Source organism: Zonotrichia albicollis, chromosome 7 (genome assembly GCF_047830755.1).
Source record: "Zonotrichia albicollis isolate bZonAlb1 chromosome 7, bZonAlb1.hap1, whole genome shotgun sequence".
NCBI classification, from domain to species: Eukaryota; Metazoa; Chordata; class Aves; order Passeriformes; family Passerellidae; genus Zonotrichia; species Zonotrichia albicollis.
The window spans coordinates 50,288,384-50,307,470 of record NC_133825.1 but is presented as its reverse complement, the minus strand read 5'-3'; the positions used below and the strand labels follow the sequence as shown (position 1 = coordinate 50,307,470).

The window sequence follows — 19,087 nt, the reverse complement described above, 5'->3', positions numbered from 1 at the left end:
ATGCTACAGCCAAACGCTTGGCAGCACTTTTGGGCAGGAATTTTGTACAGTGCACAACTGTGTGAGCAGAAAACACAAAAACCACCTCACAGCCATCAGGCCAGCCCCAGCTCAAGAAGATGCTAGAAAAAACCTCACAAAGAGCCCCTGAGGCCAGACAGGCAGGAGCTAAGAAAGGCAAGGCTGTTCCTCCTGGAGCAGCAGCACTCCCAGCACAGGAGCACCTCTGCCAGCCTGGGTAAACACCACTGCACAAAGGCTTCACACAAGGTGCAGGAACACACCTCCTGATACATACTGCTGTGCTTCTTGCACTTATTTTTGGAAGCCAGGAAGGCTCATTGATTTGTTTGCAGAGGTGGCCGAAATGGGCCTTGGGAAAGAGCTGTGCTGGTTCAACATCTCCTGTTGGACACCACAGCCTCCCTGCTGCTCTGATGCAGATTTCTGAGGCTCAGCAGAAGGGGTTTGGTGCTGAGCTCCCCTTGTGACACTGCTGCTGAAACGGGAAGCTCTGAGCTCTCTTGCTGACATTCAGAGACCACAGTGTGAAGCAGCACAAACCAGGAAAACACAAGCCTGTGTGATTTCCGACCTGCCCGCCCCAACTCAGCGAGAGTTCATCCCGTGTTTGCTGCAGCAGCTCCAGCTGACAGGAACAGGGGCAGCGCAGGGATCCTGCAGCTCCCACAGCCAGACAGCACTGTCCTGAGCAGGGACACTCTCAACTGCTTTCTCCAGCACCAGAAGCAACAGACCACCTCCAACTAATGTCTCTGCACTGAGGGAATCCAAGGAAAGGGCAGACTAACACAAACCCAAAAAATTAAACTGTTACAGTTCCAAAATCCTGTCCACGTCACTTCAGTTTGTAAAACATTTGAATTTGGCAAAAAAAGCTGTTTGGTTGCTGGTTCAGAATCGTGCGTCACCTCTTAGTCGTGGGTAAGGAGAGGACCCTTCTGTTCAACATGTTCAGAGGGCCCTCAATCCCACCTGCAGAGTGTGAACATACAACTTCATGCTCATATGCATGTTCATGTTCAGCTCAGAACATGGATTCCCTCCCTGGCCGGAGCATGAACCCTCTGCATGCAGCAAGGGCAGGCCCAGGCTGTGCTGTGCTGTGCTGCTCCTCCAGGGCATTTGGGAAAGCACAGGGGTAGGACCCAAGGACATCCGAGTCCCCAGCACTGCTTGTTGGTGTACCTGGAACCACCGATTCCCCTGCTCTGCAGTAAACGACACGAGAAAGCTTTAACACGCAATGAGAGCCACACTGTTGTGTGTTGCACATCTTCCAAGGTTTAATAGACACAAAGTGAGTCCATTGTACTTAAGACACTACAATGATTTCATTCTATTGCATGTCCTGACCCAATTACATTTCTCAGGGTACAGTATTGAATAAAAGTTCGGTAGCTTTAAAATTAACGAGTGTGTGAAATCTGTAAGTAAAATAAGCAGCAGCAATAATCTGGGGAATTTTATCAAGAATAGCTAACTTTTAAGTAATAAATACATTCCGAGTTGTGGTTTTTGCTGTTCTCCTAGTTCACTGCCGTCCGACTGGTCCAGTTCTCATTCTAGGGTAAGATATGCTCAGGCCTCCCCTGCCTGACGCCAGGAGAGGCTCCCAGCTCCGCGTCCCTGTCCCCTGTGCCGCGGCACGCGGAGCGCCGTGCCCGAGCTCATCCTGCTGCCGTCCCGGGAGCGCGTCCGGCCATGCGCGCTCGGTGACCCGCTAGGAGAACAGCTGTGCTCGTCTTCTGTTACCTTGGAGAGAGCCAGACAGGGAGAGGTTACTGTGGCACAGCGGCAAGGCACACGCTGCGGCTTCCCTCTAAATATAGCCAGGAATTCTGCTGCTCCCAGCAGCGGCTGCAGCCTGGGAGAAAGCTGTCAGGCTAACAAACCCAAAGTAAGAGTGGCATTTTCCCCAAGACCCACACGATATGAATTTCAGTGATGATAATAAACCTCTGGTCTGGCTTAAAGACTCTGGAGTCCCTGTTCGGGTGGGTTACTGTAGGTTAATCCGCCACAGGTCCCCACGGAGCGTGCCACGTGAAGAACATCTGCCTCCACTTTGCGAACACAATCTACCAAATAGGATTATTCTCCCCTTGAGAGCAGCCGTACAGAAGCTTTTCTAAGTACCTGCAAGTGCTCAGGCTGCTGACTGTGGCTGCAGTGACTGGCTGCAGTGACCCAGCTGCAGTGCCCAGCTGCAGTGCACCAGTTGCAGTGCCAGGCTGTGGTGCCCGCTGCAGTGCCCAGCTGCAGTGCACCAGTTGCAGTGCACCAGTTGCAGTGCCAGGCTGTGGGGCCCGCTGCAGTGCCCAGCTGCAGTGCTCCAGCCAGGCTGCAGTGTGGAAGCCCTGGAAGAGTTCAAGGGGAAAATCCACTTGCCTTCAAGGTAAGAAGCCAGAAGACACATGGAACAACTCGTGGTACAGAACCAAGGGACAGAATGGCACGGACACCTCCACTCACTCTGACCAGCTGCAGAAGCATCACTGCACCTCGTTCCCAGTGCAATGCAGCTCCAGCAGCACAAGAAAATGACCAGCCCTAAGTCTGTGCCATGCCAGCTGAGTTGGAAGTGCAGGAGACACCAGCTTGGATCTGTGCTCCTGACATACAACATTAACACCACAGAAGAGCAGATCAGAAACCTTCAAACCACCCCCAGCTGAGGTTTGTGACTTACAGAGCACAACGAACCAAGAACACCAAACACAGGAAGAGGATCACATCTCCAAAGCTGCTGACATGGCAGCAGCACTGCTTCTGCAGGCAGGGGACCCAAAGTGACACTGATTCACTCAGACTCAGCATCCAGAATGATCCTCAGCATTGCCCACACAATGCAGAATGCAAAGAGCTGATTCAATACCCAGGAACATCTGTCCCAAAAGCTGTATTCCAGAGAAGGGCTGCAATCAGGTTTCACACACTCTTTCAGTATTTGGCAGAAACTGGGAGGTCTCACCCCAGGGTTCTATTACCTGCAGCCAACAGAGTATAAATTCATACCTAATCTTGCAGGAGAAACTATTTGTCTTCTGATGAACAGACTATTTGTTCATCAGAAGACAAATAGTTGTTGTTGTCTTTCAAGAACACACAACAATCTCGCTTGTTTATCTCAGGTTTATCACCTTACACCTAGGGAAACCTTCCTGAGGCCCAGGGACCTGGAACAATACCCCTCAAGTGGCTTTGAAAGCACTGACACTTTAGAGACATTACAGAGTGAAAACATCTTGTCTAAACAGGAAAAAATGCATTTCCTGGCTGAGGAGGTAACAGCAAGCCCTTGGGTGGCTGGATTCTTTGGGATTCCTCACTGGGAGGAAGAAAGAATCACACCACGAGTACGATGCCAAACATCAGCTGCTCCTGAAGGCACTCCAAGACAGAGCTCTGGTGCCTGTGCACACACAGGAGTCCTCATGTGTCCAAGAGGAGCCACAGTGACTGCCCCTTGGACGCTCTCACTTCACCCCTGGAAAGCTTCAGGAATTTGTGTTTAAAAACCCACTTCCAGCATGGAGCAGCAGGTGATGCTGCTGCCTTGGCCCATGTGTAACTAACACAACACCTGTGGGCCGACTCAGGACAGCCTGGGTGATAAGCTGGGTGTCCAAAGGAGAGGCAAGGCAGCTCCCCTGAGGCCAAGTGCTTGTTCATAATTAAAAAAAATGAAGTTTTGGATCAAATAAAGCCATTCATAAATCCAGATTGAGCAGCAGCAGTAGAGTGCAGAAGACAATTTATCTTTGGAGGCTGCAGCACCCCAAGTGAGCCCAAGCAGCTGATTCTGCGGATTATTTTCTAATCATAAAGCAATTAACAGCAGGCTGTAATTGAGCATCACCAAATCAGTGTTTCTCCAGCCATCTCTCCTTGGGGGAAATGCAGAGAGGCTGCTGCCATTCCTTCCCATGCCTTCCTCTGCAGGAGGAAGGAAAGGTGGCAGCTGGGATCCCCATCTCTGGCCCACTGCATGAGGTTTTGGAACTGTCTCCAGCTCTCAAGGCACCACAATCCAGCTGACTTGAGCAGGCTGGCAGCTGTGTTCTCCAACACTGGAGCTCTCCAATTCTATAGTCCAAGCATCCCTATGACAAATCCTGCACTCAGGGTTTCTGCCTTTGGAAAGGCCTGTTTTCCACATGAATAAATGGCTCAGGTTATTGGCGTGCATCATAACAGAGCAAGTCATCGCTCACAAGGGAAGTCGAACTAGTAATTTGCTACAATTCATTTCTTCGGGTGCAGAAAGCACACAGGAAATGTACTTCATAAAGAAACTCGGGCCGGCTGATCCTGCACTAGCAGAGACTACTGCAGGTGAAACAGGAACTGGTACATAGTGAAGGCATCCACTCCTTTAGAAATCCATCAGCTTTGGGAAGAGCTCCATCACTGCCTGCCAGCGACAGGCCAGGAGGACACGGCTCATGAAGGGCACAACGGGCTCCTGCGGAACAGCTCTGGCACCAGGGAGCCTCCTGCTCAGCTGAGGGCACCTCCACCTGCACGGGCACCCTTCTGCTGCCCACAGGCACCCTGGCTCGGGCAGGAGCCACGGCCACAGCCCTCACACACCGAGGGACACTGTCACCCGTGCCCCTGGCAGGGTCCTGCTGCTCCTGCTCCTGCCCAGGCAGCGAAAGGCCCGGGAGAAGCAAGAGAGCACTCATGGCTGACTGCAGAGCTGCAGCCCTGGGGCACAGGCTGTAGATATGAAGAGCATGAGCCCTCCAGGAGCTGAGGTATTAAGCCCCATCTGTGCCCTTGCTGCCGGACACCAGAAGCCTATTTCAGCTGCACGTAATCTCAGGATGTGCAGAGTTCATTATCTGGCTAATGCAGAGCCCATGTGCTCTGCACAGGTAGAGAGAGCACACAGAACAGCTGCAGCAAGCAGATTTAAACACAACAAAGCAGGCCCCACGTAGTGGTATAGCCCATCCAGCAGCCAAGACCCTCGCAGCCGCCCCCTCCCCACCAGCGGGGTCGGGGACAGAACTGGAAGCACAAACGCTGCAGAACTCATGAGCTGAGACAGACAACCTCATAGAGAAGGCAAAAGCTGCACACACAAACAAAGCAAAACAAGAAACGAAATCCCTGCTTCCATGGGCAGGCAGGTGTTCAGCCACCTCCAGGAGAACAGGGCCCTATCACATTTAACTGTGACTTGGGAAAACAAATGTCATCACCCCAAATGTCCCCCTTCCTCCTTCTTCCCCCCACTTTATATACTAAGTATGATATCATATGGACTGGAATAGCCCTGGGCCAGCTGGGGTCACCTGTCCTGGCCGTGTCCCCTCCCAACCTCCCACACACCCTCAGCCCCCTCCCCAGCATGGCTGTACGAGGGGCAGCAACAGCCTCGGCTCTGTGCAAGTCCTGTTCACCAGTAACAAAAACATCTCTATTTTATCAGCCCTGTGTTCAGCACAAATCCAAAATGCAGCCCCAAATCCATCACTGTGAAAAAAGCTCACTGTAGCCTGGCCAAAACCAGCACATGCCAGCTCGTGCTCTCCTCATCTCGCAGGTGAGCAGCTCTGTAAGCCTTTTACAGGCACGAGCAGAGCTTGGCACTCAGCCCACACACTCCTGTCACCTCGGTGCCAGCACCACTGATGGCAACTTATGGATAAAACTGAACATATCAAGGCTGAAAAACAAGAGCCTTCGCATCAATTTTTGGGATCAAAGTCCCACTTTTCATACCTGAACGTGAAAATGAGAACTATTCAATTGTTCAACAGCAGGCTGGATGTGGCTTGCAGCAACCTGGGATAGTGGAAGGTGTCCCTGTGGCAGGGAGTGGAACAAAATGATCTTTAAGGTATCTCAGCCCAAACCCATCTGTGGTTGTACAGTTTGTGTCACCCACTGTGTCAGGCAGCTGCGTGTGCCATTAGCAGTGCTAATGTGAGGATCCTGTTTGTTCCTCACCTGCAGAGCACAGGAACCCTTCCCTACACAGAGCTATCTCCAAGTTTCCCAAAATCCCCCATTCCTTTCTGGCCCAAAGCACCTTGGAGGCGCTCAGTACTGTACAAACACCTGCTTAAGCACCACAGGGGCAGGATGAGCTCCGAGCCTGCCTGGGAGACCCGAGAACTCCCCTGGGTGCCCCTTGGCTCCCACCCTGCTGCTCTCCAAGGGAAAAGGGGAATTGTAGCTGCAATTCCAACACCCCCGCTTGAGTTCAAACACCAAATAAGTAAATAAACATAATTCAGGAAAACATAAAGAAATTCTGTTTTTACTTTATTTGCAAGCTTTCAGAGAAACCAGTTTCCAGGTTCTTTGCGCACACATCTCTCCCATTCCCTGCCCCGAGCCCCTGGCACAGCCCTTGATCCTGTGTGGATCTAGAGGCACTGGGAGCACTGTGGGCTGGTGACACTGCTGGGGACACTGCTGGGACACCCAGCTGCCCTGCCCTGCCCACTACAGGGCCTGAAGCTCAGCTGGAGCTGGGAGCCCCATCCTCAGCCCCGGGAGCAGCCCAGTGTGCTCCCAAGGGAGCTGGGAGCCCTTGGGGACAGAGTCTCCTGCAGCAGCTGAAGCTGCAGCTCTGAAAGCCGATGGCACTCCGGGGCACTGGCGCAGGTGCCGTTAGAAACAGCACAATGTATGGCCCGGTGGCATTTCCAAAGGATATGCCTGGAGCAGAGGGCATGGAGAGGGGCCACGCTGCCAGGTCAGGGCAGCCCCTGGGCACAATGGGCAAGTGCTTTGGAACGGGCAGATCAGCAGCACAGCACCCAACGTGCAGCTCCAAGCACCAGCGCTGGGCACACAAAAATGCAGCACAGCCTATCCTGGACTTGCTCTCCCACCTTGTATTAGCATGCAGAGACGCTGACTTCCAAGCAGGAAGACTGTGAAACAGCAATTAAGTTGGATGCCTGGTTTTAGTGGACTGAACCATCTGGAAAGCAGGGCAAGAAAAATCTCAAGCATTCATCTTCAGCACTGAAATACTCCATGTGACCAGGAAGGTGTGTTAGAAAATACAGCTGTGGAGTGATTTATGCTGTTTCACAAGCTGCTGGCAGCAGCACTGGCTTGATGGACACACAGAGCCCTGAACACCTCTGAAGGTGAAGTCACAATGTGATATTCCAGGTTTTACTTTAGTGGTTTCTATAGACAGTGAGCATGCAGCCAGCTCTGAGTTTGCTGCACACAGGAGCAGTGTGATGGGTGGCCTGATGTACTGACACTGAGGGTCTGCTAAGCTCATAGCAGTTAAAATGAAAGCCTTCAGCATCTGCAAGTTTAATGGTGCCACAGTCACAGCCTGGGGACAGGGGAGAGACAGGAGGAATAAAGGATTCTCCAGACTGAAAAAGCAAAGGAATATACATCTTGTAAACTTGTTTCATGCAGAGATGTGGATGAAAACCCACCAGCAGTTTTTACTAGAGGTTTACAGCGTGTCTGCGTGCAGGGAGGGGGCACCTGCCATGAGGAGCTGCTCAGGAGGATCCCAGAGCAGCAGAGCCAGCCCTGCCAAGGGCCCGTCCCTGCAGGGACACCCTCCCCACACAGCGGGGCTGGAGCAACACGTGCTCCTGGTAAAGCCCCTGATCCCCCACAGGATGCATTCCTGGTGCAGGGAAGGGGGGCCTTTGGTCTCCCTCCCTCCCTGCCCCAGCCCAAGGCACAGCTGGAGCAGCAGCCACAGCCGTGGCTCATTCCCAATAAACGTGTGTGACACCAGCCCAAGGGTCCCGGCTGCCCCCTCCCTCCCTCAGGTGGGCTTTCCTCAAGGGAGAGGCAAATCTGTCCCTCCAAGGCAGGGGCACTGCCCTCCCTGTGCCCTGAGCTGGCTCCTGGGTGCCACACACCAGGGAAGCTACAGAGCAGCTGAGAAGATGCTGAGCTGACATGTCTCTCCTGGCACTGCTCTAAACCAAGTCGTACGAGTTTGAGTTCTACAGGCTGCTATTCTACCTGTTGTTTTTTCAGAAACTCGTTTTACTTAATTAAAACCCTGTCATTACCTGACTAGTACTTTCCTTGCAAAGAAACCCCAAGGACAAAGCAGTAACAGAAGTGATCCTACCAGCTTTTCCAACTCAAACCAAGTTAAAAGAAAAAAAAAAACAAATCAAATTTTTCCAGTTTTGTGCATCTACAAATGACCTGCAGTATTTGTACATTTTTCCAGTAACTATGCTCTGCAGAACACATCACATGCCAGAAGACAGAAAGTTTCACCCTAGAAAGTGTCACCAGTGACAAACTGGTGCTGTGGCCAGGATTAGCAGGAGCGGTGTCAGGGCTGAAGCCACTTCACGGCCTCCTGACGACAAAAACCTCTGTGCCACTGCTGGTGAAGGGCCAGCATGATGGATTTCACAGTGTTCCCATGCAATGTTACCAGGTTACCCAGAGCAGCTGTGGCTGCCCCTGCATCCCTGGCTGTGCCCCAGGCCAGGCTGGATGGGGCTGGGAGCACCTGGGACAGTGGAAGGTATCCCTGCCCATGGCAGGGAGTGGAATGGGATGGACTTCAAGGTCCCTTCCAGCCCAAACCCTTTCATGCCATCCTTCAGGAAAGGACAGTGAATGAGCAGCTGAAGGAAACATTTCAGTTCTACCTCGTGCAAAATCAAGGAAATCAACAAAATTCAATGCTCCTGCAAGGAGAGAATTAGGTACAGACAATTCTCTGAAATAATAAGCAATTTTATAAGTGATGCACCAAAACTCCAGACAGGCTGGTCTAATTGGGAAACTAGGTAAATGTGACATGTGGAACACAGGCAGTTGTGTAGTTCTGCTTTTCTAGTTTTGCAGTTCTTCATCCAACAGTCATGTTCTCTTGAGGCTGGCAGCCTGTGCTGGCAGCTCAGCTCAGACATGTAAGGCAGGAAATCCCCTGTGGAAAGCCAGCTGAAGGAGGCCAACAAAACAGTGGTATCTGCTAAATGTATATACCCACACACACATGCAGAGGTTTGGCTGAAGAGCACACAGGGAAGGAAAGTTTTGGTCTAATCCAGGCCATCCCATTATTTTGTTATCCACGTGTTCTCCAGATGTTGTTCTTTCCCCCGTTTACAGACCTGCTGTGTACCTGTAGCTCAGATCCCATCGTGTCTGGAGCAAGGGCTGTTCTCCTCCTGGAGGCCCTGCCCTGCAGCCTGTGCCCCATCCTGGCCAGGTCCTGCTGGGCCACAGCCAGTGTTCCCTGCGGGCTGACACATGGGGGGCAAGCTCGCTCCCACTCTGACTTCCAGCTCTGGGCTCGGGATCCTCTTGGCCACAGCATTCCCACTCCCCATGCACGGACAGGCACAGCCAGTCTGTCTGATCTGAGCATCAGCTGCTTCTCAAGTTGTCCCTTCTCCTGCACTGGGCCAGGCCAGCCCGCCCGGACCCACAAGGGCAAGGACAGATGTCAGAGCGATGGTGACACTCGTCACCTTTGTCCCAGGCTGCTCACACACACAGTGAAGACAGCTCACAGGATGAAGTTTGCTGCTCCTTTAACCAGAGCACTGTCCAGACAGGAGCCATGGATTGGCCAGGACTCTTCCACTGGCAAGGACAGTACATTCTGGGCAGCAGGTTTATTTATACTCCTGATCTAGCTAATAGGAATTTGGGTCCAATCCAAACACTCCTGATATAATAAAGTCCTTAGCCAGAGTCAAGCAGCAGTTCTATGGGCAAGATCAAGAAGGAAGCTGAAATGTTGCTGCTGCAGTTGCCCAGACACCCTGAGCACACAGCATGAATATGTCATGCTCTGGTTATTTACTCCAGCCAGGCTTGCTGAGATGGAGTCATTACCAAAGCAAAGCAAGTCCTTCATCACACTCAAGCAAGGGGTCAAGTCCCATGACAGAGGGTATGAAAAACTCCCCTTTTCCCATCAGGATTACATGAGCACTGACCGTCCCAGTCCCACTGCATTATGACAGTTCAGATAATGAAGAGTCCAGAGGAGCAAGCCTGGCTTGCTCACAGAGTCCTTCAAGCACGAAACAGAGCAGAGCATTCAGGGGACAACATCACGATCCACACTGCATAAAGCATGGCCTTTGACTCGAGGCTCTTCCCAGTGATACCTCTGGTTTTCAACAAAAGTTAATCCCCCCCCTTGTCTAATACCATCACAGCTGAGCTCTTGTTGGGACAGTGATGACAGAAAGGTTGTGAAATGATTCCATTCAATGTTTCATCCAAGTCACTGGATTTTCCCATGAACTTGTATTCCCAGTCATGCCACAGCCTGCATTTTTAGGCACCAAATTTTCATGCCAGGCAGGCTGTTTGATGAGAAAGGGAAACCCATCCATTACAAAGAATCAGCTCTCACATTTCCACTCCCACCTAACGTCCTCACACAGATGTGAAGCCCAAAGGAATTTCATTTGATCCAGGCCATTCCCAGAGAAACACTGAAAATTTAGGTACAAACCAAACCCCAAGTACTGAGAGAGATATTGAAATACAAAAACAGTTTTTGGTACAATCATTCTGAGGAGCCGTAAAGGGCTTTAAAGGAGCCGTAAGAAATCCAAACCAGAGGGATCAGAAGGACGGGAGCAAAGGGGTCCTAAACTGCTACAGGTAACTGCTGGGCACCAGCACATACACATGATAAATGTCAAATTAAGTCACATACACACATACCAGCACATACACATGATAAATGTCAAATTAAGTTCAGTGGAAGTTTTAGTTCTTTGACCCAAGGAAACTGAAAGCCTGTTAGTCTTCCAGGCACACAGCTACAGATTTATCAATTCTTTGAACAGGCTGCTTCCTCACAGTGTCCTGCCTGGCCAGCATTTCCCTCTGGGAAGAGGGGCTCCAATTCCCATGGCCCCCAACAGAGTTTGGAATTAAGCTTCTCACCACCTCTGAAATTACCCCCACCAACTAACAACCAAGCATGTAAATTGCCAATCTCAGATTTAATGGAAAAACAAACGCAAATAAATAGTGGAATCCAGATTAAAAAGGGACTAGGAGGCTTTTCATGGCAAGCATTAGTGCAGCAAGCACTCACCTGATACTGGAGGCAGTTATGTCTCAAACTGTGTTAAGAGATCTCGTATTTCTGGAGTCAGGTGCTTGACTGCCTTTGCAGCCTCTGTGATGGCTTTCCGGTACATGCCCTTCTTCTTGCGATTAAACCTCAGTTTGAAAAATTCCGAGAAAGGAGAGAGTTTTGAGACAGACAAGAACGAGGTGGTTGGAGAACCAAACCATGACACTTTAGCTTCTCGCCATGAAGGTTCCCCGTTTTCCTTCTGGCTGAGGTTTATGTCAAGGACACGTGCTGGCCACCACGGAAACCCGTGAATTTTACCCCAGACAATATCCCCCACTGAAACAGTCCTTCCATCTTCTGTAACACATTTAGACACACTCTGGGTGTGCAGTCTGACTGTCAGCGGGGGCACAATTTTACGCTCATCTTTTGAAGATGAAGAGACAGAGGCATCATCACCAGGCAAAAAGTCACACAGTTCTGGTGATGTCACTTCTGAACTAGAAGACTTGGATTCATCTAGACTGTCATTGCTACACACCGATAAACTAGAAGAATCTGCTTTTCTTTTACGGTAATTCATGAGGAAAGCCAAGTTATCATGTCCATCTTTACCCTGGGGAAACCTTTTGAAGTCATCATCTTCACCTGAACTGCCTGAAGACATCTCAGCTAAACTTCTGTCGGCGGACTCATCGTTGTAAAACGCTCCGGGACCGGACTCCCTGCTGTTCTGGAGGACATTGATTTCGTCAATCAGTTCTGCCTTATAGATTGAAACACTCTCACCATCGTTGATGCGATGGGGCTTCAGCCGTATCTTTGGGGGCGGGACATCCACGCTGGAATGCACTGGCCGCGTGAGCTTCAGTTTTGGAATGGAAGCAAGCTGGCTGCCTGCTGACTTGTCCATTAAACATTTGGTTTGTCGACACCGTTCAGAGTCCCCGCTCTCCTCTTGGTCCCCGGCTCCGTTCTGCAGCACTGGCTCTGGACAGAACGGTTTGACTGAGCCATGAACCCGGGAAGGGATTTTTACCACTTCACCTTTCCCTTGCGGAGTACTGTAGGATATTTTTATAACTGGCGTTCGATGCACCAGTTCCCCAGAAAACTTGTCATCCTCCCTCTTCTCTCTTTTGTTTCTTTTCTCCACGTAGTCGGAGTCGCCGTGCTTCTTCTGCTCCTTGTCCTGGACGCTCAGCTTCCTCCTGGTCTTGGCGTTCTGCCGCGGCGCGCCGGCATCCTCGGGGTTCAGCGTGTTCTTGCACTTCTCGCAGAGCACCTGCCGGGGCCGCAGCCTGATGGTGCTCATGATGAGCCTGCCCGGGTCCCTGTTGCGCGACAAGCGCCTCCTCGTCCTCTTTATAGTCCGCGGCGGCGGCTGCGGGACCCACTGGTTGTAGGTGTGCCGCAGCCACAGGGGCCGGGGGAACGGGGCTCCCTCGAAGTAGGGCGGGAAGGGCGGCAGGCTGCCCGGGGCGGGCAGCAGCGGCGGCAGCGGCTCCTCGGCGGGCAGGGGGCCGGTGGGCCGCGGCTCTGCATCGCCCTCAGCGGCACACCTGCCCTCAGCGGCTCCCCTGCCTTCAGCAGCATCCCTGCCTTCAGCAGCATCCCTGCCCTCAGTGGCTCCCCTGCCTTCAGCAGCATCCCTGCCTTCAGCAGCATCCCTGCCTTCAGCAGCATCCCTGCCCTCGGCGGCCCCGGTAGCGCAGGCACCGGCGGGAGGCTCCTCGTGCTTCGGGAAGGATGACGGCACACAGAACAATCCAGACCTAAATTGGGGTGAGAAGGACAGGCAGGGAAAGAAACACAGTCAGGAGCTTTGAAAGGTGCTTCTCTGGGAACCCAAAAGATCCTGCCATCCCACAGCTTCAGTACGGAGAACCCAACACTTTCTCTTGACTTTTACAATCAAGCAGCCAATTCTGCCACTGAGAAAAATAACAGCAGTGCAGAAATCTGGCAAGGTGTCCCACTCTTCTCCCAGAAAAAGCACAGGGATCAAAACCTCTATTTCTATGGACTCTTTGCACAAGTTTTGCTCTAAGCAGTTGTAAGTTTTATCCCACAAAGCAGTTTACAGCATCAGCAGGCTGGCAAGGCCAGAGGAGGGATGTGATCTGGATTAGCCTAGGGAGCCATGAAACTGCCCTTCTTCTCAGTGCAGATGCATGGCTGATTTTCCAGTTTTTCATTCTGAACCTGAACACCCTGCCCTGGGTGGATAACTTGCACAGGTTCACCAAGACACAGCTCTGCTCCTCTTCCTCTCCACATTCAGCTGCATTTGGTAACACAAGGCACCCACGGCTCCTCCAGAACAGCAGGCTTGTTAACAATGGTGATACTCTGTCCTTCAATGCCAAGTCTCATTACAGGCCACCAAGGCCCAGACACAATATCCTGCCTGGATATTGGCAAAAGCAAATCCTCTGAAATGCTGAAACTCACAACTGCAATTCACGTCTCCAAAATGTATGAATTTATGCCCTTGGCCTGGCATTAGAAATATTACGCTAACACAGCACTGGGACAGATTCTGCCCTGAAACACTGACTCTGACTGGGCAAACTCCCTGCCTTGGCTTTCCAGAGACACTTCTGCAGAGACCACACCATCAGTGAAGCACATGCGCCCTCTTAATAATAACAAAATGTTGTATAGGAGAGTCACAAAGAAGAGACAAAGCAATGGAGAACAGGTACAGACCAAATACCAGTGGGTTTTGGATGCTACATTCCCATTCCCCTCCTTGCCAGCCATTGCTTTCTTTCCAACCACCAGAAGGAAGGACCCTTCCTGAGGCAAGGGAGCAGTGTCTTGGTGGTGTCACAGAGGGGGACACTTTGGTAAGCATTAGCAGAGAGCACTGAAGAGGAGCTGAAGGCATCCACTCTGCCACACCTCTCATCAAGAGCAGCACAGAGCCACTGCCATGGGTTTCCTGACGGAGAGGAGCCTCCAAAGTCCTTCCCCATTACTGAAAAAGCGCAACAACCTGCTGTTAAATGACACTTTAACTGGGAAAGGATTAAGCTGTTGAAATCACGTAATTTGGAACAAAATATTTTTGTTCCAAGAGGCTTTTTTTAAACAGAGACAACCAAGAATGTAGGTGTCTTTAAATGACAACCCAGAAAGCCAGTACAGTCTGTACAGCCAGACAGAGATGTCAGCACCATTCATACTCCAAAGCAAGGCCATTTCTGAATGAAATGATGGCTGTAAGTTATGGTTATTTTATGCAGTGAGATTGCATGACTTGGTCACAACAGAAAACTGCTCCTCGTGCAGACACAAGCCCACTCGCCCTGTTCAGGTCACTGCACCCTCCAGAGCAGCATGGAGCTCCTCTCCTGGCAGCAGTGGAGCACCCAAAGGTTCACTCACAGGATGGTTTGTGCCTGTAGCGTTGATGTACCAGCAGCCTGTAACCCCAGTGGGCTGGGCACAGCCTCTGTGCCACAGAACGTGCCCACAGACCCAGGCCACTGCCTCCCCAGCTGTCAGCCTGTGCCAGGCACAGTTCAGCGGGGAGGCCTGTCAGAAAGATGGGGACAGACTTCTCAGTAGGGCCTGTCGGGATAGGACAAGGGGGATGGCTTCCCACGGCCAGAGACAGGGATGGATGGGACACTGGGCAGGAACTGTTCCCTGGCAGGGTGGGCAGCCCTGGCACAGGTGCCCCTGGATCCCTGGCAGGGCCCAAGGCCAGGCTGGACACCGGGGCTGGGAGCACCTGGGACAGTGGGAGGTGTCCCTGCCATGGCTGGGGTGGAACAGGATGAGCTTTAATGTCCCTTGCAATCCAAGCCATTCTGGGATTCTGTGATTAAAGCAGCAGGAAATACTGCTGATGGGATTTCACCCTGCTTGTAATCCCTCTTTCTGGGGCAGCTGCAGCCAACTGGACTTGGTCATCTCAATCCAGTCTCTGCTTGATACGAGAGATGCCATCCTCCTTTATTTATATCCCTGCATAACTAAAACCCAACTTTTAAATTAAGTTCAATTGCAGCAAAGCTACCAAATCTTGTTATCAGAAGCACGGTGGCAGCATTTAAATCTCTACGTGAGCATACACACTATGGAGCTCAGTCTGAGCAGAGCCAGTTTATTGGAAGCAATAACTGCCAGTCACTGGGCAGGCCCTGGTGCTGCTGCATCATCCAGGCTGGGGCAGGAAGGGACACGAGCACTTTTTCTGCAAATAATTCCCCAGCAGCTGGAAGGTCAGGCATAACTGCTCCCTGCATCCTCCCATTCCTAAAGGCACAAGGGGCAGAAAGGGCACGGGCAGGGGACGGGCAGGACATAGGCAGGGGACAGGCAGGCAGTTCTGCTGCCCATGGGCTGAGCCCCTGCACACCCAGGCAGGCAGTTTAGGGTTCAAACCTGCACCTGCCTTTGTGGCAAAACACCAGAGGTGTCCAGCAGGACCTGGATGGCCAGGGGTGCCCTGGGTGCTCAGGGTGGCAGGCCTTCCTCCTGCTCAGCTCCCCACAGCATGCACGACAGTTCAGGAGAATTAAACAAGGCATTAGAGATTGTCTGTGTTAGAAGGGACCTTAAAAAACATCCAAGAGTTCCAATTCTCCTGCCCTGAGCTGGGATGTCATTCATCAGACAAGCTGCTCCAAGCCCTGTCCAAGCTGACCTTGAACACTTTCAGAGATGGAGCAGCCACAACTAAGTAAAACAGATTCATCTACTGTGTGATGCTGAAAGCACTTTGAACCACAAAAGAAAGCTGAACAATCACCATACAGGCCCTTCTTCCTTTTTGGGGTAATCTCCTCTTTCTATGCAGGTCCAACAACCTGCTTGGGGGCTCCTCTCCTGCCAGCCCCATCTCCCGGGGGTGCAGGCAGAGCATGGCTGACCCGTGCACAGGGACAGGCTGGTGGGACACAGCTCCACCAGCCAGGCGGCAGCAGGAGCAGAAACAGCTCTGCCACACACCCACTGCAGGCACTCCAAGCTCAGCACCGAGTGGATAAATTCCTGCTGCCTCTGGGACACATCCTGACCTTCACCTTCCAGCCACTGCCAGGCCGACTCCTGTGCTGTGCTGCAGGATGAACGAGATCTCTCCTCCCCTCCACAGCCCAGGCCTGGCATGACTGCAGTGCTGGCTCCAAGTCCCCAGGGTCTGCCTCACTCACAGAGTCCCCAAAGAGAGCCACGAGCAGAGGCTGCAGCTGTCCCCTTGTGCTGGCCACCACCCCTCCCTGCCCGCCATGCTCAGCACCGGCCAGCCAGCGCTCAGCACCAGGGGATGGCCCCAGAACCAGCACTGACCCTCGGGAACAGCCCCAAACCAGCACTGACCCTCGGGAACAGCCCCAGAACCAGCACTGACCCTCGGGACAGCCCCAGTGCTCAGAGGGCATCCACTGCCTCCCAGCCAGTGTCACCACCCACAGGGCTGCAGCAGCACCGGGCTGCAGAGCTGCCTCAAAACCTGGGAAAAACACCCGTCTGGTCGTTTCCTGGACCCACTAGGAGCAAAGGGAAGAAACAAGATGAAGAAAAATAATGAAGAAAAGTTAGGGTGGAAAAAAAACAGGTGAAAGAAGTGTCACTGCAGAGGAAAACAACGGAAATGTGAGAAGGCAGAAAGGGATGGTTTAGGGTGCTCGAGGGACACCAACTGCTCAGGCTGGGACCAGACTCCAGGGTGGGTTTATGGACTCTTCACAGCAGTAGGTGCCTAAAAGCGTTTGAAAATCGGACTCAAATTTTCTGGGATAGCCACGTGAAACTAAATAAATGACAAAAATGAAGCTCAGAACTCCTGCTCTGCTCATCTCGTAGGCTGGATCAGAGAGGTGAGGCTGCCGTGCTCCCACGCAGCACGGATCCGTCCCTTCCCCAGCACACAGCACCAAACCTGCTCCTCACAGGAGCACGGCCCGGCACCGCGCACAGCCCGGAGAGCCGGCCGTGCCCGGGACAGCCGCCCGGCCCCAGCGGGCACAAACACCGCCAGAGCCCGGCAGGTGTGAGGGACCACGAGGTGCCCGCGGTGCAGAGCCCGGCCCGCGGCCCCGCTCCGAGATGCCCCGCTCGGCTCCGCAGAACTCGGGCAGCGCCGGAACCGCCGCGGGACCCCCCGGAACCGCCGCCCGGCCCCGGGGGAGCTCGGCAGGGGGAGCTCGGGGAGCTCCGCGCGGGGAGAGAGGCCGGCGAGGGCAGCGACCGGCGCGGGGGCTGCGGCCGGAAGGGCCGGGGTCCGGCTCCGGGGCCACGTGCGGGACAGCGGCCGGTCAGGCCGGTCCGGGGGCCCCGCTCCGCCCCCGCCGCGCGCCCCGGGCCGGTCCCGACCCCGCCGCTTTGTCCCGCCCGGCCGAACAAAGGGCGCGGGAGCGGCGCGGCCCCGCCGCCCCGGCCCCGCTCCCCGCCGCAGTCCCGGTGCCCCATCCCCGGCCGCACCTCTTGGAGCAGTCCAGCAGCACGCCGGTGAAGCGCCGCTCCCCGCAGCTCAGCGTCACCACCAGCGTGTCGTTCACCATCTGCTCCACCAGCACCGGCACCCACGCGCCCACCCGCGGCGGCGGCGCCCCCGCCGCGTCCCCCGCCGCCGCCCCGGGCTCGGCCATGCTCCCGCCGCTCCCCGCCGGCGGGGCCGCTGGGCCGGGCCGCTGGGCCGTGACCTCACGGAGCGCCCGCCGCCGCCGCGCCTGACGTCACGGCCCCGCCCCGCCGCCGGCCATGGCGTCACGGCCCCGCCCCGCTACCGGGCACGTGCGTGGGACGGGGCGGGGGCCAGCCCGAACGGGGCGGGGCGCGGCCGGGAGGGGCGGGGCCTGCCTGGGAAGGGCGGGGCCGGTCTGGGAGCGGGACCGCCACCTGGCGCCACCTGGCGGCCGAGCAGCGCTCCGGCACCCGCGGGGCGGGGTCGAGCAGGGGGCGGGGCAATTGGGGGCGGGGCCATCAGGTGAGCCCCGCCCCCGCCATGGCCGTCGCTGCCGGCTCTGGGTCCCTCGGGAATGGCTCAGGATAGAAGAGCTGGGCTTTGGGATCACCATCACCAGAGGGCTCTGGGTCCCTCAGGAATGGCTCAGGGCCAGAACAGCTTTGGAATCACCATCACCAGAGGGGCTCTGGGTCCCTCAGGACCAGAGGTTTGCAATGGCTCTGCAGAGGGAGACCCCAGCCCCTCCCTGGGCAGCTGCTCCAGGGCTCTGCCCCTCCAGGGGAAGAAGTTTTTCCCCATGTTGGCTGGAACTCGCTGTGGTTCAGCTCCTGGCCAGTGCTCCTTGTCCCGGCCCCGGCCTCTGGCAGCCCCTGGGCACATCTGGAGGGGTTGGTGGGGTCCCCTCTCAGCCTTCCCTTCTCCAGCCTGGCCAGGCCCGGCTCCCACAGTCTGTCCTCATCTCAGGGATGCTCCATCCCAAAATGACCTCTGGGGCCTCCGCTGGACCCTCTCCAGGAGCTCCTTGACTTTCCTGTCCTGAGGAGCCCAACCTGGGCACAGCCCCCCGGATGTGCCTCACTAGGGCAGCGTAGAAGGGGCAGGATCACTGCCTGTCCTCTGGCTACGCCCTTCACCATGCAAATACCGATCCAAATGCATCCCAATGCAAATATGTACAAATAACACGTTTATTTTTACCAATGCTTTCTGGAAAGAGGCTGTGGTTTCCCAAATTGCTGACAGACTGAAGCATGCCTGATCCAATGGAATCCATACAGCTTCTCTGCTGCGACTGAAGCTGAATTCTCAGTGTACTCAAAGGGCTGGGACCCAACTGTGTCAAGCAGAGACTTGCCAGAAAGGCTGATAAACGATTGCTCCCATGAGCAGCACTGTGCTTCCTTGCTGCTGTTCATCCAAGCAGCAAAACAGCAACAAAAAATCTCAGCTTAGCTGGTGTTTGGTGTCATTTTTATGGAACTCTGTTGGTGTTTCAGTCTGGGACTGGGTGCACCTGGGGCAGCTGGACCATCCTGGGATACACAGAGTGAATCAGTGCCCAGCCCCAGCACAGGGACAGACATAAACAACCCTTAGAGACATCCAGA

At 54.0% G+C, this 19,087-nt stretch overlaps 1 protein-coding gene across 1 annotated transcript; it reads right to left on the bottom strand.

The window, feature by feature from the left end:
- Positions 1-1,167: 1,167 nt before the first annotated feature.
- PWWP2B (PWWP domain containing 2B) lies at positions 1,168-17,793 on the bottom strand. The gene is made up of 3 exons (XM_074545466.1): positions 17,495-17,793; positions 11,072-12,831; positions 1,168-1,776 (listed from the first exon to the last, which is right to left on the bottom strand). Exons 1-2 carry the CDS (start codon positions 17,659-17,661, stop codon positions 11,088-11,090), a joined length of 1,911 nt encoding a protein of 636 aa, XP_074401567.1. The 5' UTR covers positions 17,662-17,793; the 3' UTR covers positions 1,168-1,776; positions 11,072-11,087.
- Between the last annotated feature and the right edge of the window lie 1,294 nt (positions 17,794-19,087).